Below are 19301 nucleotides of genomic sequence, written 5' to 3'. Positions count from 1 at the left end.
TTAGTAATTACTACTGAGCAACAGAGTAATAATGTTAGATCTTACCACAGTATAAAGGTCACATAAAAATTGGTGGGTTAATTTTTATATCAAAATAGTTTTTTATGAAGTGAAATATTAGACTTAAATATTAGACTTCTGTGTCTTTGTCCTACTTTGAGCTGTGCTTCCAGATTCTCTAGGATGTATGAGTTCACTCTTCTGCCTGTTCAGATGCTTAGGGTAGATATGTTTAAGAAACACTACTATTGGGATACTTAATGACTTATTAGGGCAAAGAAAGGAATAATAGATATATTTTTCAAACCAGTGCTGAGGCTAGGTGGAGAAAGGAAAACCTGTTAGAAGAATTGAGTAGAAGAAAAGGCAGAGAAAAGCTTGACTCATTCAACCTTTGTTTTTTTGTGTGTGTAGGCACATAGTTACTTGCTGATCAGTAAGTAGTAATTTGTACCCATCATAATGGATGAGCGAGTTTAGAGGAGATGGTATATATAACAGTTATTTCCTTTTTCACATAGTACCTTAGGTGATAGCCTTGTTACAGGTCGAAGGGCTGTTCCTGTCGCCTGTAGTTCATGTTGTCTCAAAATTGAATACTTCTGTATTACTGTATGCAATGAGAGAATTTGAAAAAGCATTATTATAGTTGTCTTTACTGGGCTAAAAATGCATGGTAATTTATAAATTTTTAAAGGGAATTTGTGAAAAATAGATGAAATAAAAAACAGATGACCTGGATTTTTTTCCCTATATGTTCCATTCCCTACGTGCTCATTCACACAGTGAAACCAGTACTTTGTGGATTGATGCGAATAAACAACAAGCAGTTGTTTATCTTGTTTCTGGCACTTATTTTGTTTTTAATTGGTTTTTAAAATAAGTTCTGTGGAGAATATTTTATTTCTTGGTGATACAGAATATTTGAGTGTTAATGGAATTTTATTCTTTCTTAGGTCATGTTTACTGGTGAAAATATTCCCGTTCATCCTCATGTTTATAGCAATGGTCATATCTGTTTATCCATTCTAACAGAAGACTGGTCCCCAGCGCTCTCAGTCCAATCAGTTTGTCTTAGCATTATTAGCATGCTTTCCAGCTGCAAAGAAAAGGTAGGACTTCTCAGAATTATTCCAGGTAATATCTCTTTTTTTAGTTTAGGTAGAGAAACTATTTTAATACATAATTTGTGTGAAGGAAGGATTTAATGCCTTTTATCAAGAAGATAGAGGTAATATCATGTTTAGTAATAGATTAGAAAATTATTTTGATAATCTTTCATTCCACATAGAAGTCAGACATTGTTTTGTATTTCTTAAATAGAAAATTTTTGCAGATGTTCTTAAATAATCTGAATTTTATTTCTGTAAGCGCGCATAAGGCAAAAGTGTACAAGAAATTCTCATTTCTAGAATTCACAGTGGAAAGTCCCAAGAACAAGTTTCATAGCTTCCCATCTCCCCTCTGCTGGCTCTCACCCTATCAACCTCTTTTAGAGAATTTCCCAGGAACCAGAGCTTTCCTATCATACTGATCACGATGATTAGGTTGAAAGAGGAAGGTTAGATTACCAGTAGAATTTTCAGGACTTTTCCTCTACTTCTCCTTTATTAATCCACAGATTCTATGCCTGATGGAAAGGTGAAAATACCAGAAGGAAAAATCACATGAGTTAAATTTAGGATACCCTTTTAAAGTATCTAAATCCTGTGTGCATTTCTGGCCCACTTGTCATTTCTGCCTGAGGGTCAGTGTGTAGCACAGTGTTCATCTATTTCTATATTTTAAAGCCTCTTTTCTTCATGAGGGTTTCCTTTTGTTTGGGTCTAAAGGAGAAACAGCTTTGTGGGGTTATATTAGCAGTTTTTTTCCCCGTTTTCTTGAAATTGAACTATCATTTTTACTAAAATAGTATTTAGAGAACTTTAAATTAGTATTTAGAGAACTTTAAGTAATTCATTTTTAAATGATAGGTTATCTAGACTCTGAAACACTCTAAGCCACTATTTGCAAAGTGAGTTTGTTGAAATGTTAGTTACATAAGAGGTTTCTTGGTGTTAGGTTTAAAAAAACAGTTTTTTATTCAAGGAAGCATGGGAAATAATGGTTTAAATTGTATTTTTTTTAATTATAGCATTAAGAGCATTAATATGCAATTTTATGTGCCATATAAGAAAGAAAAAACTTCTGTCAGTTAAACTATGACACCATTAGTTAAAAGGCATGTATCCCCATTCAGGAATATTAAAATATGCAGGAAAATACATCTTCGAATAGATGAAATAGGGTACACATTATCTAACTGTAGTATGACTTTTTAAGTTTCCTCTTTGACTGTGGGCTTTTCTAGGTTTGCATTTTAAGGCTGCACTTGAGCTTTTGTTAAGCCCAAGGGCTTTGGAAACAAGTTTTACTCATTTATTGTTTCCATATTTTCTGTACTCCCACACTTCCACCCTGAGCACACATATAAGTTTTAAATTTTTAGGTACAGAGTAGAGCAGTTTGCAGTTACAAGGACTTCTATATCCTCGTTAATGTTTAACGTCTTTAGAAAGGTGAAGCAGCAAGTATAGGATTTTAATAAGAAGAGTTGAGATGAACACACCAGTGATGTGTGCACATAACTTACATGTGCCTTGTAATGATTAGCACTTTGTTTACATTTAATGTAATGATTTATAATAAATAAACAAATGTAATGACTTACTGTTAAAAACTAGAAAATGACTATATTCTCCATCTCTTTTATCCTTTTCTAATCCTCACATTTCAGTTGTCTACTACTAGTTTTTCCTGCATAGTTACTATATGCCTAATTATTCCATTTAAATTATTGGTAAACTATATTATATAATATGAACTAAATTATATTTAACCAAGATAATAATTTGGAAGTAATTCAGCATTAGTTCTGTGAAATGCGATAAAAAATTCAGTAAACGTTTATTAGGAACCTACTAGATACTGTTTTTACTGTGCTAAGTACTACGTTACAGAGATGAAGAGGAAACTTGCTTTGGCACTGAGGGGATCTAGCTCCAAATAAGCTTTTAAAAGTCTTCTAACTACTCACCAAAAACTCTTCTTTTAAAACAGGTGAATTTTATTCTGTGGTCAGTGTGGTTCTATGAGTTTCACTTTAATATTTGATTTGAATACACATTTTAATTTTTACTATAAGCATTTGGGAACTTTGATTTAGTCATAATTCTTTCATTCCAATTTTCTTTTTCATAGTCAAGGATGGTTCCCTAAATTGAAGGCATTTAAATCCATCATGTCAGTAGATTTCAGTAGATTAAAGATAATTTCTGAGATTGAGAGGTCTTTCAGTAATCTACCATTTATTCGTAGTGCCCCTGTAATACAGATAGTCCAGACTTTCTAGCTTGTATTCAATTCCTAAAACGGTTTTGGTAATCCATCTTTTTGTATAGTTATTTTTCTAAGAACCAAATCTCCGTGATCACTTTTCAGTTTGGTTATATTCTTAAGCAGATAGAATGAGTTGTTTTTTTTTTTTCTTCCTTAATTTCTCTTTAGAAGATTGGGTTCTAATCAATATACAGAGAAAATGAATTTATGAAATTATTTGTTGCAGTGGTAGCAGTTTGTTCCACATGAACACAGATTATGACTTTGCAGGACAAACAGCAACAGATGATCTATTCTTTGAAGTTGTCAAGCATCTAATTTCATGATACTAATTTTTCAGATATTTTCTCAGACTTTATCAGCAGGATAATCTTGGGGTAGTTGTTTAACATCTTATGCTCTACTCTTCCCTTTTGTTAAGTTACTATTAATATTAACTTGTAAGGGAATTATTAGGTTCGGAGTTGTACATGAGCTGTAGAAGTGCCAAGTGGACTGCTTGTTCAGTCCTACTTATCATTGGTTTTGGTTGGACCTATCTACTAACTTACCTGCTAACCTGCGCTCAGTAGCTTTAATACAAATTTGACTTATTTCCAAATTTTTTAGAGAGTCACATATTTCTTTTCTTTTCTTTTCTTTTCTTTTTTCTTTTCTTTTCTTTTCTTTTCTTTTCTTTTCTTTTCTTTCCTTTCCTTTCCTTTTCTTTTCTTCTCTTTTCTTTTAATTTATGTATTTGACAGAGACAGCCAGCAAGAGAGGGAACACAAGCAGGGGGAGTGGGAGAGGAAGAAACAGGCTCCTAGCGGAGAAGCCTGATGTGGGGCTCGATCCCAGAACGCCGGGATCACGCCCTGAGCCAAAGGCAGACACTTAACGACTGCGCCACCCAGGCGCCCCCAGCACATATTTCTTGTGTCTGAACGATATCCAACAGTTTTCAGGGAAATTCCCTTCCAAAATCTGTGTTCAGTTTTGTTGGCATCACTGTTTCTGCTGTAGCTCCCTTGCAGAGCCGCCATCTGTTTCTGATATTGTGCTAGTCTGGGCATATATATGACAGAAATGCCAGTATAGCTTTTCCCCCTTTTTCCTCTTACATATTGTTTGGAAACTGAATCCTTTGGTCTGTCCTTGGTGATACTTACCTTATAGGAAACAGTAATTGTGGAGGTTTATAAGTTGCTGTTAGTTTCTCAGACAAACCTAGTTAGATAGACTTTTCTGTTTTTTAATTAGTTCACAAAAGTAATTACTAAATTATTTCTAGGGAGATAAAATAAATGAAACCAAAATTCTTTAAAACCTAATGCTGCCCCTTTGGGGTAATAGTCATTCTCTAGTAATCCCACTGGAACCTAATCCAAATCACACATGCATAACCCCCCCCCCTTTTTTTTAATTTCAGTGTCAAGGGTCTACTTTTCCTGAAATATATTATTTCGCTTGTACCACATCAGCATTTATATTGTTTTTAGACTTTCTGTAAAAATTCTGCTAAAGCTTTTATTAAAACTATCTTCTTAAATCTTCTTCCATTTTACAACTTCTCTTATCTATTTCAACTCTTTTTGGTTTCAGAGACGACCACCAGATAATTCTTTTTATGTTCGAACATGTAACAAGAATCCAAAGAAAACAAAATGGTGGTATCATGGTAAGCAGTTTTATTTTAGAATGATAACTTTTTGGCATTTTGGGTTGAAAGATTATATATCTGTTGCTTGGGGAAAAGAGGAGAATATATAACTGATGTATTTTTGTAATATGGAGAAGAGTCTTTAAAATATTAAGCCATTTAATGGATACATTGGACTAGGTTTTTAATGAGGCACATAAAATCATAGCTAACATACAAGTAAAATCTAAAATTGCTTTAACATTCTTAAACGCTACCATTTTATTACTAAAAAAAGGTCCTTAATAATTTTCAGATGAAATTGGAATTAGTTACTGGGAAACCTGTTACTTGTAATAGAAGTTCTGATGTCTTTTGAAATTACTTAGTTCTGGTACTGTGTTTAGTGGCGGGAGGGGATCACATTTTGAGAGATGATCCATTTAATTAAAGAAAGCTCTTCCTGTTCTAATAGTCCTCGAAAATGTATGGTTCTCCTGATCCTAGCTTTATGAGGACAGTACTTGCACTGATTTTGTTTTATTGTTTTTGTTGGGAGAGTGCTAATAGCTTTATAATTGAAGACTGCATCTTTTCTAAACTGACCTCACTGCTTCCCTGAAGAGGTGTATTTGAAATTCAAAACAGAATTTTATATTCCTCAATGTACTTTTTGAAGTGTGTGAACAAAAACCACCCCCTGTGATTTTTGTATCCATAAGAGTACATCCTTTATTTTCCTTTTTTAAAATGTTAGTCTAATAAGAAATTAGAACTGACAGAGCTAAATAATAGGAATATGGCCTTCCCTCCCTTACCTTTCTATCCATTGTGAAACTTGTTAACTGAGTTAATTTGAGTCATTTAAAAACTTTTTACATTATAAGAGTTCTGTCAGGTGTTGATAAGTGATGATTAGAATCAATATGATAGCACTACGCCAGCAGTTACAAGTTATAAAACACAGTGAAAGAAGAATGCCATTCTTGCGGGCCAACAGAAAGATAAATATTCCAGTTAATGTTAATGACAGCTATAGATGACCTAGAAGAAAAAATGACAAAACTTGTAAGAGCTATGAAAAAACAGAGGTATTTGATGACAAACCAGTATTATAGAAAAATGTATATTCTTTACAGGTTTAATATGACTTAGTAAAAATCCAGTGGAGTGATGGATGGGTGCTTGAAAGTTTTGGAAAAAATAATAGGCAAGAAGAGCAGTCTGGATTTTGAACTAAAGGATAATGAAGGAGAATCAGTCTACCAGATACCACAACATATCAATGCATTAATGAATAGACATCAAAATAGAATTACTCTTTCCAAGGCCGTCTTATATATAAGATTTGAATATAGTAAATCAGATGTCACAAAACCAATGAGGAGAAAAATTATTTAGTAAGTAATCCTGTTAGGAAGTTGGTAATCATTTTGGGAAAGAAAAATTTACATTTTTACTTCATATGTAAAATATTTCCTGTGGATTGAATTAAGTATTTTTTTAAGACAACAAGAGAAAAATGTATTTTTTTAAAGCTAAGTATCAACTCAGAGGAAGGAAGAATTTCTGAAGTTAAAAAGAATCGCAAAGAAATTAAATAGTTACATGAAAATTTAAACCTTTTAGAAAAACCTCAAAGCACAGTCAACATAAGGTTTAAAAATGTGAAAAACAATTATAGCTTATTAAAAATAAAGACCATTTATGAAAATTGCTTAACATAATAAATACAATTAATTAAAAGTGTAGGCCCAAAAGTTCGCAGTGAAGTAATTACAGATTTATTATTTTGAAACTATTATTGAATTGGCAGAGTTGAGTAAAATGAGTGCAGTGCCAGAAAAGAGTAAAGGGTAGAAAAAAATAGTACTTTCATATTTGCTGATGGTATAGCAAGTTTGGCAATATTTAACAAGCTTAACATTTAAGATCAAGCCTTTTGTCTCAGTTACCAAACTTCTGAGAATCCATTCTAAGAAAATCATCTTTAAAACAAGAAGTGTTTTATACATGGACTGTTCAGTGGAGCATTATAATATACTCTCTTTCTTATCCTCCATGCGCTGTTTTCCTAGAATGAATCTTGCACAGGCACACACAAAAGCACCCTGCCTCAAGGAATCCTTCCCCTACACACACCCTCTTGGGAACTCTTTCACCAAAGTCTTTTTGATTACTTTCTCTTTTAAGGAATCTATTAAACTTTATTACTGTGCCTAGAATGCTGGTTTTGTTTTAATTTTTAAGAGATCCCCAGATAATTCTGATGGAGTTTGTCACTTGAGAACTACTGTTTCAGAGATTCTGAGATATAAAAGGACAGGTTTCTACATAAAATGAATTAATAATCAGACTTAAAAGAATTCTTTCTGAGCACTGAAGGTCTACTAAAACATTTAACAAGACCCTACTTTAAGTAAATGGCCCTTTACTTCAATTTACATTGCTGGCTTCTCATTCTTTTTCATCTTCCTGCCTTTTAGGACCAAAAAAAAACCAAACTGCCTCTTCTCTCTGTGCTTTTACAAGGAGCGCTTCTGGGGTGGGGGTGGGGGGGAATCTTGAGTGTCACAGACCCTTTTGTCTTAGCATAGAAAGTTCCCAGATTCATAAAAAGTTAAGATTAGTCAATCAAGAATATTGACAAACAACTGAATGAAACATTTTTTAAGTGTCAAAGTTCTAGAGATAGTATAGTTGTTCTATTTCAAACTCAACTTCACTAATAATAGGAAAATCCCCCATTGTCCTTTCCATAGTGTTTTTAAACCACTTGAGTTTTCTAGTAAAACTTGAGAAGAAATTGTCTTAAATGAATTTTAAAAATACATATATTTTGAGAGTATAACCTTCTTTACCACTTTTTTTTGCCCCAAGGTTAGACAGTCTATTTCTTCCTTCCTGGTAGGGAAATTTCAGAAAGATTACAATCTTTCAAGCCCTCTAATGCTGCCTTATGTAGTTGAAAGGATTTATGAGAAGTCCTTTATCTAAGAATATTCCCAGAATTTCTCATTACGTGCTTTTGAATAAGAAATGGAGAAAGGTCACATAGTGAAACTAGAAATATAAAATAAACTCTTTAAAATAAAATACACTCATGTAAGTTACTTTTCATAGTAGCTTTTATCTGTTAACCAAGAAATTTATACTTTCATGACTAAAGTAAAAAAGTCTTTTAATAGTTTAAACTATTCTCCATCTTAGCTAAGAAATACCAAGAAAAGAGAGGCTTTTCAAACTAAATTAGCCTCTTAATGTATAATAGTCCAGGGTTTGTGTAGGAATTCATTTTATCAATAAACAGATTAAAAGTGTGTCCGTCCACCCTCCCCCCAAGTACAAATTAGGCACTTTTAAAGGACCAGATTCTATTTCAACTGAATTATGACTATTCTAGTTCAAGTTCCAGTCCCAAGTACAGATATATTTTTTTCATCTACAGATAATTCTGTTTAAAACATCCTCAGTTTATTGACTTACAGTGACTATTCTTATCTCAGTGTTTTCTACTCATGCTTGAACCCTGCATATCTGAATCATTCCCCTCCCAGAATTTATCTTTAAATCAATGGTTTTCCTCCATGAGTGACCCTCATATGAAATCAAGGACAGGTAATACTAGTTATACTTTGAGATGATAGAGCAACTGCTCTTTCGTAAAGGGGGGTGGGTGTAGACAATCTTCCTTGAACTTTTCTTTCACCTTTAAAAAACTAAAGCATTTCAGTTGTATAGCATATATTGTCTTCGCCTTTATACATTTCAGAGTGAGTTATAAGCGATGTGAAAAACAGCTCACCTTGGCCTTCCAGTTGAATTTGGAAAATCTTATCGGTCATGCTTACTCGTAAAGCAGAACTTGTCAGCTCTGTTTTTGAGCTTTCCAGATGTCAGCTTATGTTTTTCTGTTTAGGTGCTTTAGTTCCAGAAAGATCTTCATTGATTAATCATGTTCTCCTTATAATGCCAAATTACCAAGAAATGTGGACTCTTGATATTTCTTAGCATCATCTAATTCTGAAAGGATTATAAGGTCAAATCAGAGTCCTGATGTGACCTGCAGCCCTAAACAAAAAGATCAGAGGCTAAACAAGGACTTGCTTGGAATTGGATGAACTCACTGAAACACTTAACATTTCAGTTTTTAGAAGCCAAGCAGAATTATGGGCCTCGGGTACAAGCTCCATAGTCCTATGTGGTCCTAACCAACATAATTGGGTCAATGTGGGTCAGAGTGTTTGTCAGTATTTGTAATCAAAGAGGCAAGAGCAGTTTGGGTTTAGATTCATTATATCTGTGTGCTTCAGAGGGGGCTTCCTGGAAGCAGGATGGATGCATTATTAATGAAAAACAGTAATTTGGTAATTCAGTAGATCTCCTGGTTTTAGAAGAGTAGGATTCCGCTGATACACCAGAATTGAGCTCCCAAATACCAGTGTTGAGTTCTTGGAAAAAAGCCTCTTTCAACTTAAACTATCTTCCACATTGTTAGTATATCTTGAAAAATGTAGACCAGTCACTGCTACCCTACTGTTACTTGTGGTATCATACCTTATACATTTCTTTTGAGGTTCTTCTCTAGTTCCTATTAAAGTGTAGAAAGTTACTGATATGTGAATACATATTTTCTTATTGTTACTTACTTGAAGTTGGCTATCAACCTGTTTTCCAGAATTCTTTTATAGTTTCTATTTACTAAAGGAATAAGGTCATATCTGCATTGGAATGCGAATATTCTGTGTTGCAAATTTACGTAGGGGTCCATATGCTCTGAAAACTCAAACAGAATAGGGTTAAAAAAAAAATAAGGGGAACTGACCAAAATAGGTATTTGAATAGACAACTCATTTCATCATACAAAGGGGCTGAGGACTTTACCTATAATTCAGGGCTAGAATGGTCCTTAGAGAACAAATGTATACAGTTTAGTACACAAGTGAATGAATGATTGAGCCTCAAAATTCAAAATCATAAAATAGACATAAATGTTCTTAAAAAAGATAAAAAGTATCTTTCTATGGGATCATAAAAATATTTCAGTATGTTAATAGAATCCATTAATAATATGATCCATCTGTTTCCTGGGATCCAAATTGAACATATACAACTTAGTTTCATAAATGATTGCTTTCCACAGGGGCAGTACTGATCTGGTTCCTGAAGCATTTTCCTTAAGATGATAGGGAATTGAGCAGTATAGCTTAAGACTAATTGAGTAATTGGCTTCAGAAAACTCGCCTTACAGGAAATAGATTGGCGTGATGTTTAGATATTATGTCCAATAAACTGTTGAGTTTATAAATTTGGGAAGGAGTAGAGGAGTATCTCTTTTTTACAAAACTAGACTACATTCTGGTTGCATTCAGCTGGAACATTTCCTATAGAATTCTAAGGATCATAAGGTGATAGGAACACAAGATTGTCTCAGACTAACATTAACAGACTTTCTTCCCGCCTTATAGCTTCCATAGAACTACCTACGGTAGTTGTGAACCTTTTTATATTTCCACTACCTTCTAGGATTACAGAATCACTGTCTAAATTCCTAAGTCCAAGTTTTACTCAGTTAACAGTCTTTTCCTTTTATTTCCTGCTGGATTACAGTTCTGTTGTCTTCTGTGAAATCTTTCTTAAGTTGGTTCATCAAAAGAAAACTTTAATTTCCTAAACTGTTGAGAGACAAACCCGTGTGTAAAGATTTATTTTTGTCTTTCTTGAAGTGGGATCGCACTTCATTTATACGACTTATTACTGTGTTCCTTTTCTTCTAGTCTTTAGTCTCTGCGAATATCCAGGGGGGTAGTTTCCAATATAATGTAATGGTTGTGGTGTCCATTAAAATGTATGGTTCTTATACTCTGGGGAAAACTAAATGACCTTCTTCTAATATAGTTCTCTCTCACTCGTATTTCCTAGAAGTCCAGTGAAGTTAGCCATGGTGGATGTCATCTCTTTGGAACTGGTTATTTGTATATTGTATTTGAGGGTATACTTAAGGGCTTCTGCAGTTCCAGAAAAATATTTAAGTGGTTAATCTGAGATTTTTTTGCAGCCCTTCATCTTGCTACAAATACTTTAGCCATATTGAGCTCTTTGATCACGTTTTATAGACTTGTATTTGTCTTGATCCACGATGGGTTTACTCTTAAAAACTTTTTTTTTGTAAACCATCTTACTATTCAATAATCTTTTTTCATCTAGCTAAGAAACTGTGTTCCTTTTGCTAATAAATGAGTTTTTTGCTTCTTAGTGATGGCCTTTTTATTTTGGGAAAAGTTAGCCATGGCTTTAGCTCATACTTGTCTCCATACTTAAGTATTTGCACTTAGATTCTTTGATTACTTATAGCCATGACGAATTTGTAATGTTTAAGCCCGTGTGTCCTGTGGGTCCAGCTATCAGAGATAATAGAACTCCATTTTCAAAAACTTACTTAGTAAGTTTATTACTCTAAAGATAGAGTATTCAAGGCAGGGAGTATTAGTCCTTTTTTTTTTTTTAACATCTAATCCAAGGTAGGGATTGGACTAGGGACAATAGCTTTATGTGAATTTCTTAATCATTTTGGTGGATTGAGGCACATTCTACAACAGCCTACTATACTGAAAAACTTCCAGAATGAACAACCTGATGGAGATACATTTATGTTATCACCTAGCAAAGATGAAAGGTCTTTGGAGATAAAAGCTTATTATTGGTGGTTAATTAGGTACATGATGTTCATGTTGAATTTTGTCTCACTTTTCTTATTGTATACATTGTCATGTGGTAGAATACTTAAGGTTTGACCTATTAGTTAGAATTTAGTTCCATCTCTTAGCTTAGAGGTCTAAGTGTGATTAGTTTTAGTTTTTTCAAGGACCCTAGGGTTATAAATTCTCTGTTGGAAGAGTGATGTTTTAAGAAACTTCTTTACATTCTTAAGTTTGTTCTGCATCCATGACATCCATATATCCTCTTTATTCCAAGTTCCACAGTAATTTAAGAAACATACTTTCATATAACATGTAGAAGCTGTAGACTGCTTATTTTCTTCTTAAAGATATTCTTTCTTTAAAGGATTCTAATGATTTAGATAAGATTTATTTTAAAAATCTGGTATATTTCACTCTTTAGATTGCCATTAAAATATAGGGTGATGGAATGAATATTCTACAAGTTTTCCCAGCATAGAAATCAGATTTACTTGTTTTTAGCTCTCATTGAGTCATTGGAAATGGAGATTTTTTAATTAACAGTGTATCGATCTTATCTCTGGGATAGTTTGTAAAATATTTGGCCAGTTTTTCAGCAATGCTGTCCTTGAGAGCTTTCACAACTCTTGGGTAGTTGCCACTAGTCCTGCTTTCTGAAGAGTAATCAGTCCTCAAAATAAATCCTTCAGATATGTCTTGTGAAATAATTTTGTAAAATAAGTTATGAATTCCACAATTCTGTATCTTACATAATGTGTTGAGGCTACCAGAAGGCATTACTAAATCTGTGGGTTTTTTTTTAATGACCTCAGTTGTATATATATTTGCTGAAAAATGTATTTTTTAAATGTATTTTCTAAAAAAATTAATAATAATAACTATGTATTAATTGATTTGGTAATTGTACCTCATTTGTGAAGTTATTTCCTTTATAGACTAAAGACACAACTTGCATTATCCTGTGTTAAATACCATGACATTATTGGTCAGGGGTTTACTTCCTGTCTTGTTGCAACTTAAAATTGTTGCCCACAAAAGAACTCTTTAAGACTGATAAATCCTGAATATGTGCTAACATATATCAATTTATTATTTTAAATAGAACTAACATACTGATGCATCATTTAAGATTTGTGAGAACTATTTCCATGAAAGAATAGAACTTGATTTGTTTGTCCCTATGTAATTGAACACAAACTGGACTTTTTATTTGCAAGGACTGGGGGAGGCAAGTCAGACATGTAAACCATGTTCTTCTTGAAATTATTTCTGTGTTAGACTAACGTGTGGATTTTACTTATGCATGCTTGACTTTTTTAATTATCTTTTTTCTCCTTTTCTTAAAGATGATACTTGTTGATGCCACTGTTATCATCCTCCTAGCAGAAGATAGTCCTACTGAGAAAATGAGCACTTTGATCATTCAGTCTTTGAACTTTAACCTTTGACTGGAAGTGACCTATAGGCAATGAAGACTACTTCCTTTTACTGCATTTTTACTCGTGTGCATTCTGGGCGCATGTTGATCGCTGGTTCAGTCCAGGCAACTGACATGCTTTTATTAGTCATACAGTATTAATGCAGGTGTCAGGAAATGTCAATATAATTCCATTTTTTATTTTTATTTTTTTAAGCTTTTGGAAAAGTTCCAGGTCCTCATGTATTGTGCAATAACAGTGACTTCCTTGGCGGTTTTGGGACGTTCATTGCCGGCAATGGACGTTTAATAGGAAAAATTTTCATTAACTCCTGCCACCCAATAATTAATGCATGATAGGGCCTATGAAATGAACTTATTGGTTATAGTGGGATTATAAATAAAGTGAGGGATCCAACATTACTTTGAAAGTCACCCCAACTGTTTATATTTGGATTCTATGCACTGTGATCCTAAGGTTAACAGCATGAATTAACATGCGTCTTTAAAGGACTGTAATGAAAGATCATTGCGTATTTATTGAATTGTTTATATCTGCTGTCAAATTGTTTTGACATGGAAGGTTTTCAAGTAACATTGGCAGAGAGGTACAATATTGTTATCCCTATGGTGAAAATAAATTCATTTGTTGTATATAGTTCCTCAATCTCTGAAGTAAAGGTATGAGTAATCTAAGGTATGAATGGTTGAATCAAGGCTTGATTTTGGAAGTAAGAACAATGGCAGTGATGATGAAACTGCTGCAGTCCTTAATTGGGGCTTGTTTGTACAGTAACGATTTTTCCAAGTAGATTACACTCTGTTACTTCCTGCTAGCCATCAGCATGAGCCCTACTGCCTAAACACTATTTCATTTATTTATGTTTGAAAAATCCATAAAGAGTTTTCGTTTGCAGTTTTGTTTCTTTCGTTATGTTTTAAGTCAAGTTTGAATGTTACAGTACTTCAATTGAAAAGCTTTTGTCAAGTTTTTTCTTGTAATTTTTCTTTACTTGTAAGTATCATTTTTGTCCTTTAATCCTGTACCCTAAAATAAGAAATACATTTTTGACAGAGGCTTAATGTTTTAACAAAAGAGTGTGGACATTTTTATTTTAAAATTTAGGCAAAAGTACACTATAGAATGGTATGTTTGCTGATTTGTCTCACACAGCCGTACAGTTTTTCCTGGAGGGATTTGTTTTATTTTGTTTTCTTGTTGTTTAAAAGACTTTGCTTACAGCTAGATGAAATTTTTCTATAGAAAAAAATTGTTGAAACGTCCAATTCTCAGTACCATGTAAGTTAATGATACTGCAACTAGGTTCTCTTTTTAAAAAGCAATTATGTATTTTATAAATTACCTTTTCACATATGCAAAAATCTGTTTCTACTACAATGTTATTTTTACTAATGCCTGTTGCACTCTTTTTGACATATCCTGCAGTGAATAAATATATGAATCAATTTGGGCTTAAAAATAAAAGCCAGTTGGCTGGAAGGTTTGAAGTATGTACCCCAGCAAAACATCCACTCAATAATTGGCAAGGAATATTTTCAAAATTGTTTTTAATCTCTGTATGGATGACATTTTGTAGCTTTGTACATGTTGTTAATTAAGGACATATAATTTTACACTCTAAAAGTATAATTGCTGAACTCAGGGGTGGGTAGACTTCAAAAATATGTCTGCTGTAGAAATAACTTGAAAAAAAAAATTAAAACTATGGCCAGCCACCAAATTGTGGACACTGTTTATACTATAGGTAGGAACTACCACTTTTTAAAATTAAACACATTTTTGTTCTTGACTAGATACACATAAGTTCTCACGGTAGTCTCTGTCAGTCTTATCATTTGGCCTGTTTAAGACAGAAAATGTTTTTTGGAATGCTTTGAGCTACTCTTAGTTTTTAACTGCTTTTTAATATGAAAATTGCAGTGGCAAATTATATATTTTTCATAATTTTACACAACTGCTCTAAACTACTGATTGACTTGATCATTTTCAGGGGTGGGCGTGGGGGATCTTTCTCCGTACTGCTGTCCTCTTACTAAAATTCTTTTATAAAGAAATGACCTGTGGCATTTATTCACCAAAGGAATTGATATACCAGGTCAGAGATTAACAATGCTCTCCTATAGATTAATAGGTCTTATATAGCCTCAATTGAGTTTTTTAAAATAAAAGAAGCAGTATTTTAACATACCTCTTTCTCTACATAGAGATACCGTAAAATAAAACGAAGTAGAGGAAAGTAAAGGAAACCAAATAATTTCAGTACATTTTATGGTTGAAAGAGAAGATAAGATGAAATACCCTAAAATATAGAAATACCAACCATTCAGAATTTGCAATAAGATAACACCTTATTTATTACAGTACTCCCTTGAACTTAGGAATTATTGGAAACTCCTTTGCACTTAGATTTAATTAAGTTAATTTTAAATGTAAGTTACATTATTAAAAGACATAAGACGTTTACCTAAGTCATTGCTCTAGAGAGAGCATTTAATGGCTTTGTAATAAGAAAAAGAGTATTTCTCTGTAATGTGTTGTTGAACAACAACCAGAATACCAGGAAAATGTACATAGGATTATGCTACTTCCCTCTTCCCTTGCTCTATGGGGCACTATCTGCTGCATAGGCCTACAGAATTATACTTTGATATTTAGACAATATGTACTCTATTTATTTATTTATTTATTTATTTTAAGGCCATTCTTCTGGTTTGCCAAATTCTGTTAAGACAGTGATACATTAATTTCCTTATTTTGCATGCTTAGACCTTGAACTTGGTGCCCTTTCAAAAATATTATGTCAAGTAGGTATTAATGCCATAGATTTTAAAGAGAGAAATGGTTTTCAGTTTTTTTAAGATAAATTTTTTAAAATTTTATGGCCGTTCTCTTAAGGAATTTAATATTCACCTCTAAAGGACTTAACTTGTAGTGGATGAATTCCTCCTTTTAGCTAGCAGGGAAATAAAGCTTTTTTTAATCCCCAAAAGAAAATGCTAACAATTAGCTTTTATATACATTTCATCTGGAGAAAGATCTTAATCCTTATTGTTTTGACTAGGTATATAAATATTTGGTATAAAATAAGTAGGATAGTTGATTAGTTTTTCCCTTCTGAAATTTTAAATATATGCAAATATATATCATTAGATTCCTGTGGTGAATAATAATTTCTTCAGATTCTAAAACAGGTATCTAGTGACTGCTTAATTATTTCCAGATTGCATCAAAGATGAGTTGACAAATAATGGAAATGAGTAGTGATATGCAAATGGTATGTAACCACATATTACTTGTTTCTGGTAATCAAGTCTTATTTTTTAAAAAGCCTATTGTTTTTGAGAATTGAGATATTTAAAACTTGTTAAAGCTTCTTCCTAAAAATAGAAGAGAAGAGGAGGTACTGTGTGTTCAGAATTTTTTTAAATAAAGAATTCAGTGTCACTAGTTCTAAGCCTTTATGGTTACTGCTGCTTATATTTCTCGATCTCACTTTTATTTAGTTTTTTGTACATATTTTAGCTGAATGCTTAGAATTTATTAGTGTATATAAATTGGTTTTCAAAAAGAACTGAGGCTTTCACATTATCTTTCCTGAGGATTCACTGTTACCAAAATCAGCTACTGCACGATTCTGTGTTATGCTAATGCCTTTGCATGATTAAGATCTGTGAAGGTGTCTCTTAATCTGCACCTCTTAGCCCTAATCCTCTTTGCAGTCTTTTTTTGTTTTTAATCTCTTTCATTTTTTTTCTTTCTTCCTTTTTCAAAGTTGTCCAGTATGTCAGTCTTCAGCAGTTTCCCTAAGTTTTCCACTCTCCTTCCTTTCCTCCCTTCCTGCCTTCCTCCCTTTCTTCCCCTTTCCTTTTCTTGAGGTTAGGGAATTTAGAGAAGGAAGATTAGTGAAATTACATCAGAATTTTTTCTTAAGGAAAAAGACTCCTTCCCACAAATAAAATACATAGAATTTCTGATACCTTATTTCACTTCATCAGTATGTGACTAAATTTGTTGAATAGTTGACTACTTGATAAATGAGCTGTTAACTAATTTAAAATGTTCTTAAATACTATAGCGAGGGAATTTTGTTTACTTTTTGGATGGTGACTCTCCCAAAGCCTAATTATTGCCCAAAAGAATGAAATTATTTGTTTTGGTAAAAGTATTTTTCCATTTAAGTTTCTAAACCATTTTGAGATTAGGAACTTTTTTTTTTTTTAATACTAATTCGTGGGAGACTTTTGTTTTCTCAGCATAAACTGTGCATTAAAGATAGGCTTGTATGCATCATTATCATTAGAAGCCCGTGGAGTCTAAGCATGTACTTCAAACTTAGATCTTTATCCTTGAAGTTCTGCTTCTGACTTATGGTCCTGTAATTGAGGTGTTTATTGTGATTTTAATTCGCAGATGTTATTGGGACTTATATTTAGAGATGAATTTCCAGAACGGTTACATGAATGTCTTTTTATGAAAATTTTTTAAATAAAACAATATAATATCTGAAGACATTTTGAAGATGTGGAAGGAATGCCTGAATAGAAGCTGGTATATTTTAACATGCCTAAAGAACTGTAATTGTGCAAGTTGAGTGCAGTTGACAGGGAAAAAGAGAAACAGTTTCTTGATGCATACATTGTCAGGGTTTTGTGAAAAGTTTGCTTCTGCAATCATTCTAAGCTGCTTTCTCAAAGGCAAAGCATTGTTCTGGGCTTTGGCTTCTTAGGTGTGACATCACTTGTCAAATTTCATGGTAAATGGAAAGATCGAATAATCCCACCTCTCTAATTTTAAAGCCTAAAACAAGTCGAGTAAGGCAGGTGGTAGATTGAGATAACATGAAAATAAATGCAAGTCTCTTCATAGTTAACCACAGATTATTTACATAAATGCAAATTGATTATCAGGCTCCGGGTAAAATAATTATTTGAAAAGATTATTATGTCAGTTATCTAGTAGCCAAGAATTAAGTTCATGTTCAAGTTAAAATGGGTTTGTTGTTTTTAGTTGGTACCATTTTTCTCTCAATATTCAGAAATACAGATTGTGCATTTTATTAATAGGAATGGAAGCTCATGCTTGAGGATTTGAATAGGGTGGATGTATATATATTTTATAAATTCAAGTTGTAAAATATGTAAAGCTACTGCTTTTTGAATAGAATATAAATGTTAAGACATAAATCTATTATATATTTTTAAATACATGTATCAAACTTTTGTTAGTTGAATATAAATTACATTGTGTGCTTTATGGAATTCAGTAACTTTTAATAATAAAGCAGTTGTCATTGATTTATTTTATGTAGATTTGAATATTAAATTGGGTAGATACTAAATCTCTTTGTAGTTTATAATAATGTAAAAATTTACTTATGTACTAGTTTCTCTTTACAAAAGACTGTGATCTTCAAAGGTTTGTGGAAACAGTAAAATGCCCATTTCCAAAAATAAGTGCAACAGAATGAAGATAGTCACTAAAGCGCTTATTTATTTAACAGATCGTGTTTACTTAGTAGTGTAGCCTAGTGTATTTTAGTGGGTCTTCATGCTTTAATTAAAGAAGTCCTGATTAAAAGATGGGTGTTTTCGGAAGAAGTGGAAATTGAGACCCAGGCACTTGCTTAGAGTCACCATGAGTCTGGTGTTGCTGAACTTTAAGTTGTATGATATAAGGATATACTGTAGAGAACTTTGGGATCCTTTCCTGAATATACACACAGATCAACTAACTTACTTAGATGAGTGACTCCTGAAGCTTTGAGAAGAGAAAAGGAGATAAGCAGAAAAAGGGATATCTCTCTGCATCTCTGTTATTCATAGCAGGAAGAAATTTAATATGCTCTGCTGATATTCTAGGTTTTCTATTCATGAGGGATCGGCTTGCCCCAGGAGCACCTTACTCCTCATTGGGGCAGCTGTACTACCATAAAACTGCCTTATCTCAACATGCTTTTTCTGCAGCCCTCAACAATAGATGAGTAGCTGGTTAGATAAATGCAAGATCCATCTTGCTTTGTACTTTGATGACACTCTTTCCCTTTATTATAATCCTTAAAATAAATTCTACCTCTCATAGAAGGTTTAAGCCACTGTGGATAAGTGATTCTGTTGAGATCCCTATATTCCTTAGTACTTTTCTCTCTAACAAATGGCAAAATTAAAC

The 19301-nt window shown here is 32.9% G+C and overlaps 1 protein-coding gene across 1 annotated transcript in view; it reads left to right on the top strand.

Moving 5' to 3' along the window:
* The window catches only part of UBE2W (ubiquitin conjugating enzyme E2 W), a 70017-nt gene extending 51585 nt beyond the window's left edge, over positions 1 to 18432 (top strand). Inside the window, exons 4-6 of the mRNA XM_026495874.4 lie at positions 957 to 1112; positions 4960 to 5035; positions 13044 to 18432. Coding sequence (XP_026351659.1) covers positions 957 to 1112; positions 4960 to 5035; positions 13044 to 13057 — 246 coding nt within the window. The 3' untranslated portion in view covers positions 13058 to 18432. The remainder of the gene's footprint in view (positions 1 to 956; positions 1113 to 4959; positions 5036 to 13043) is intronic.
* The last annotated feature ends 869 nt before the right edge of the window (positions 18433 to 19301 follow it).

Source organism: Ursus arctos, unplaced genomic scaffold (genome assembly GCF_023065955.2).
Source record: "Ursus arctos isolate Adak ecotype North America unplaced genomic scaffold, UrsArc2.0 scaffold_6, whole genome shotgun sequence".
NCBI classification, from domain to species: domain Eukaryota; kingdom Metazoa; phylum Chordata; class Mammalia; order Carnivora; family Ursidae; genus Ursus; species Ursus arctos.
The sequence above is the reverse complement of the archived record's forward strand: the minus strand, read 5'-3'. Positions and strand labels throughout refer to the sequence as shown.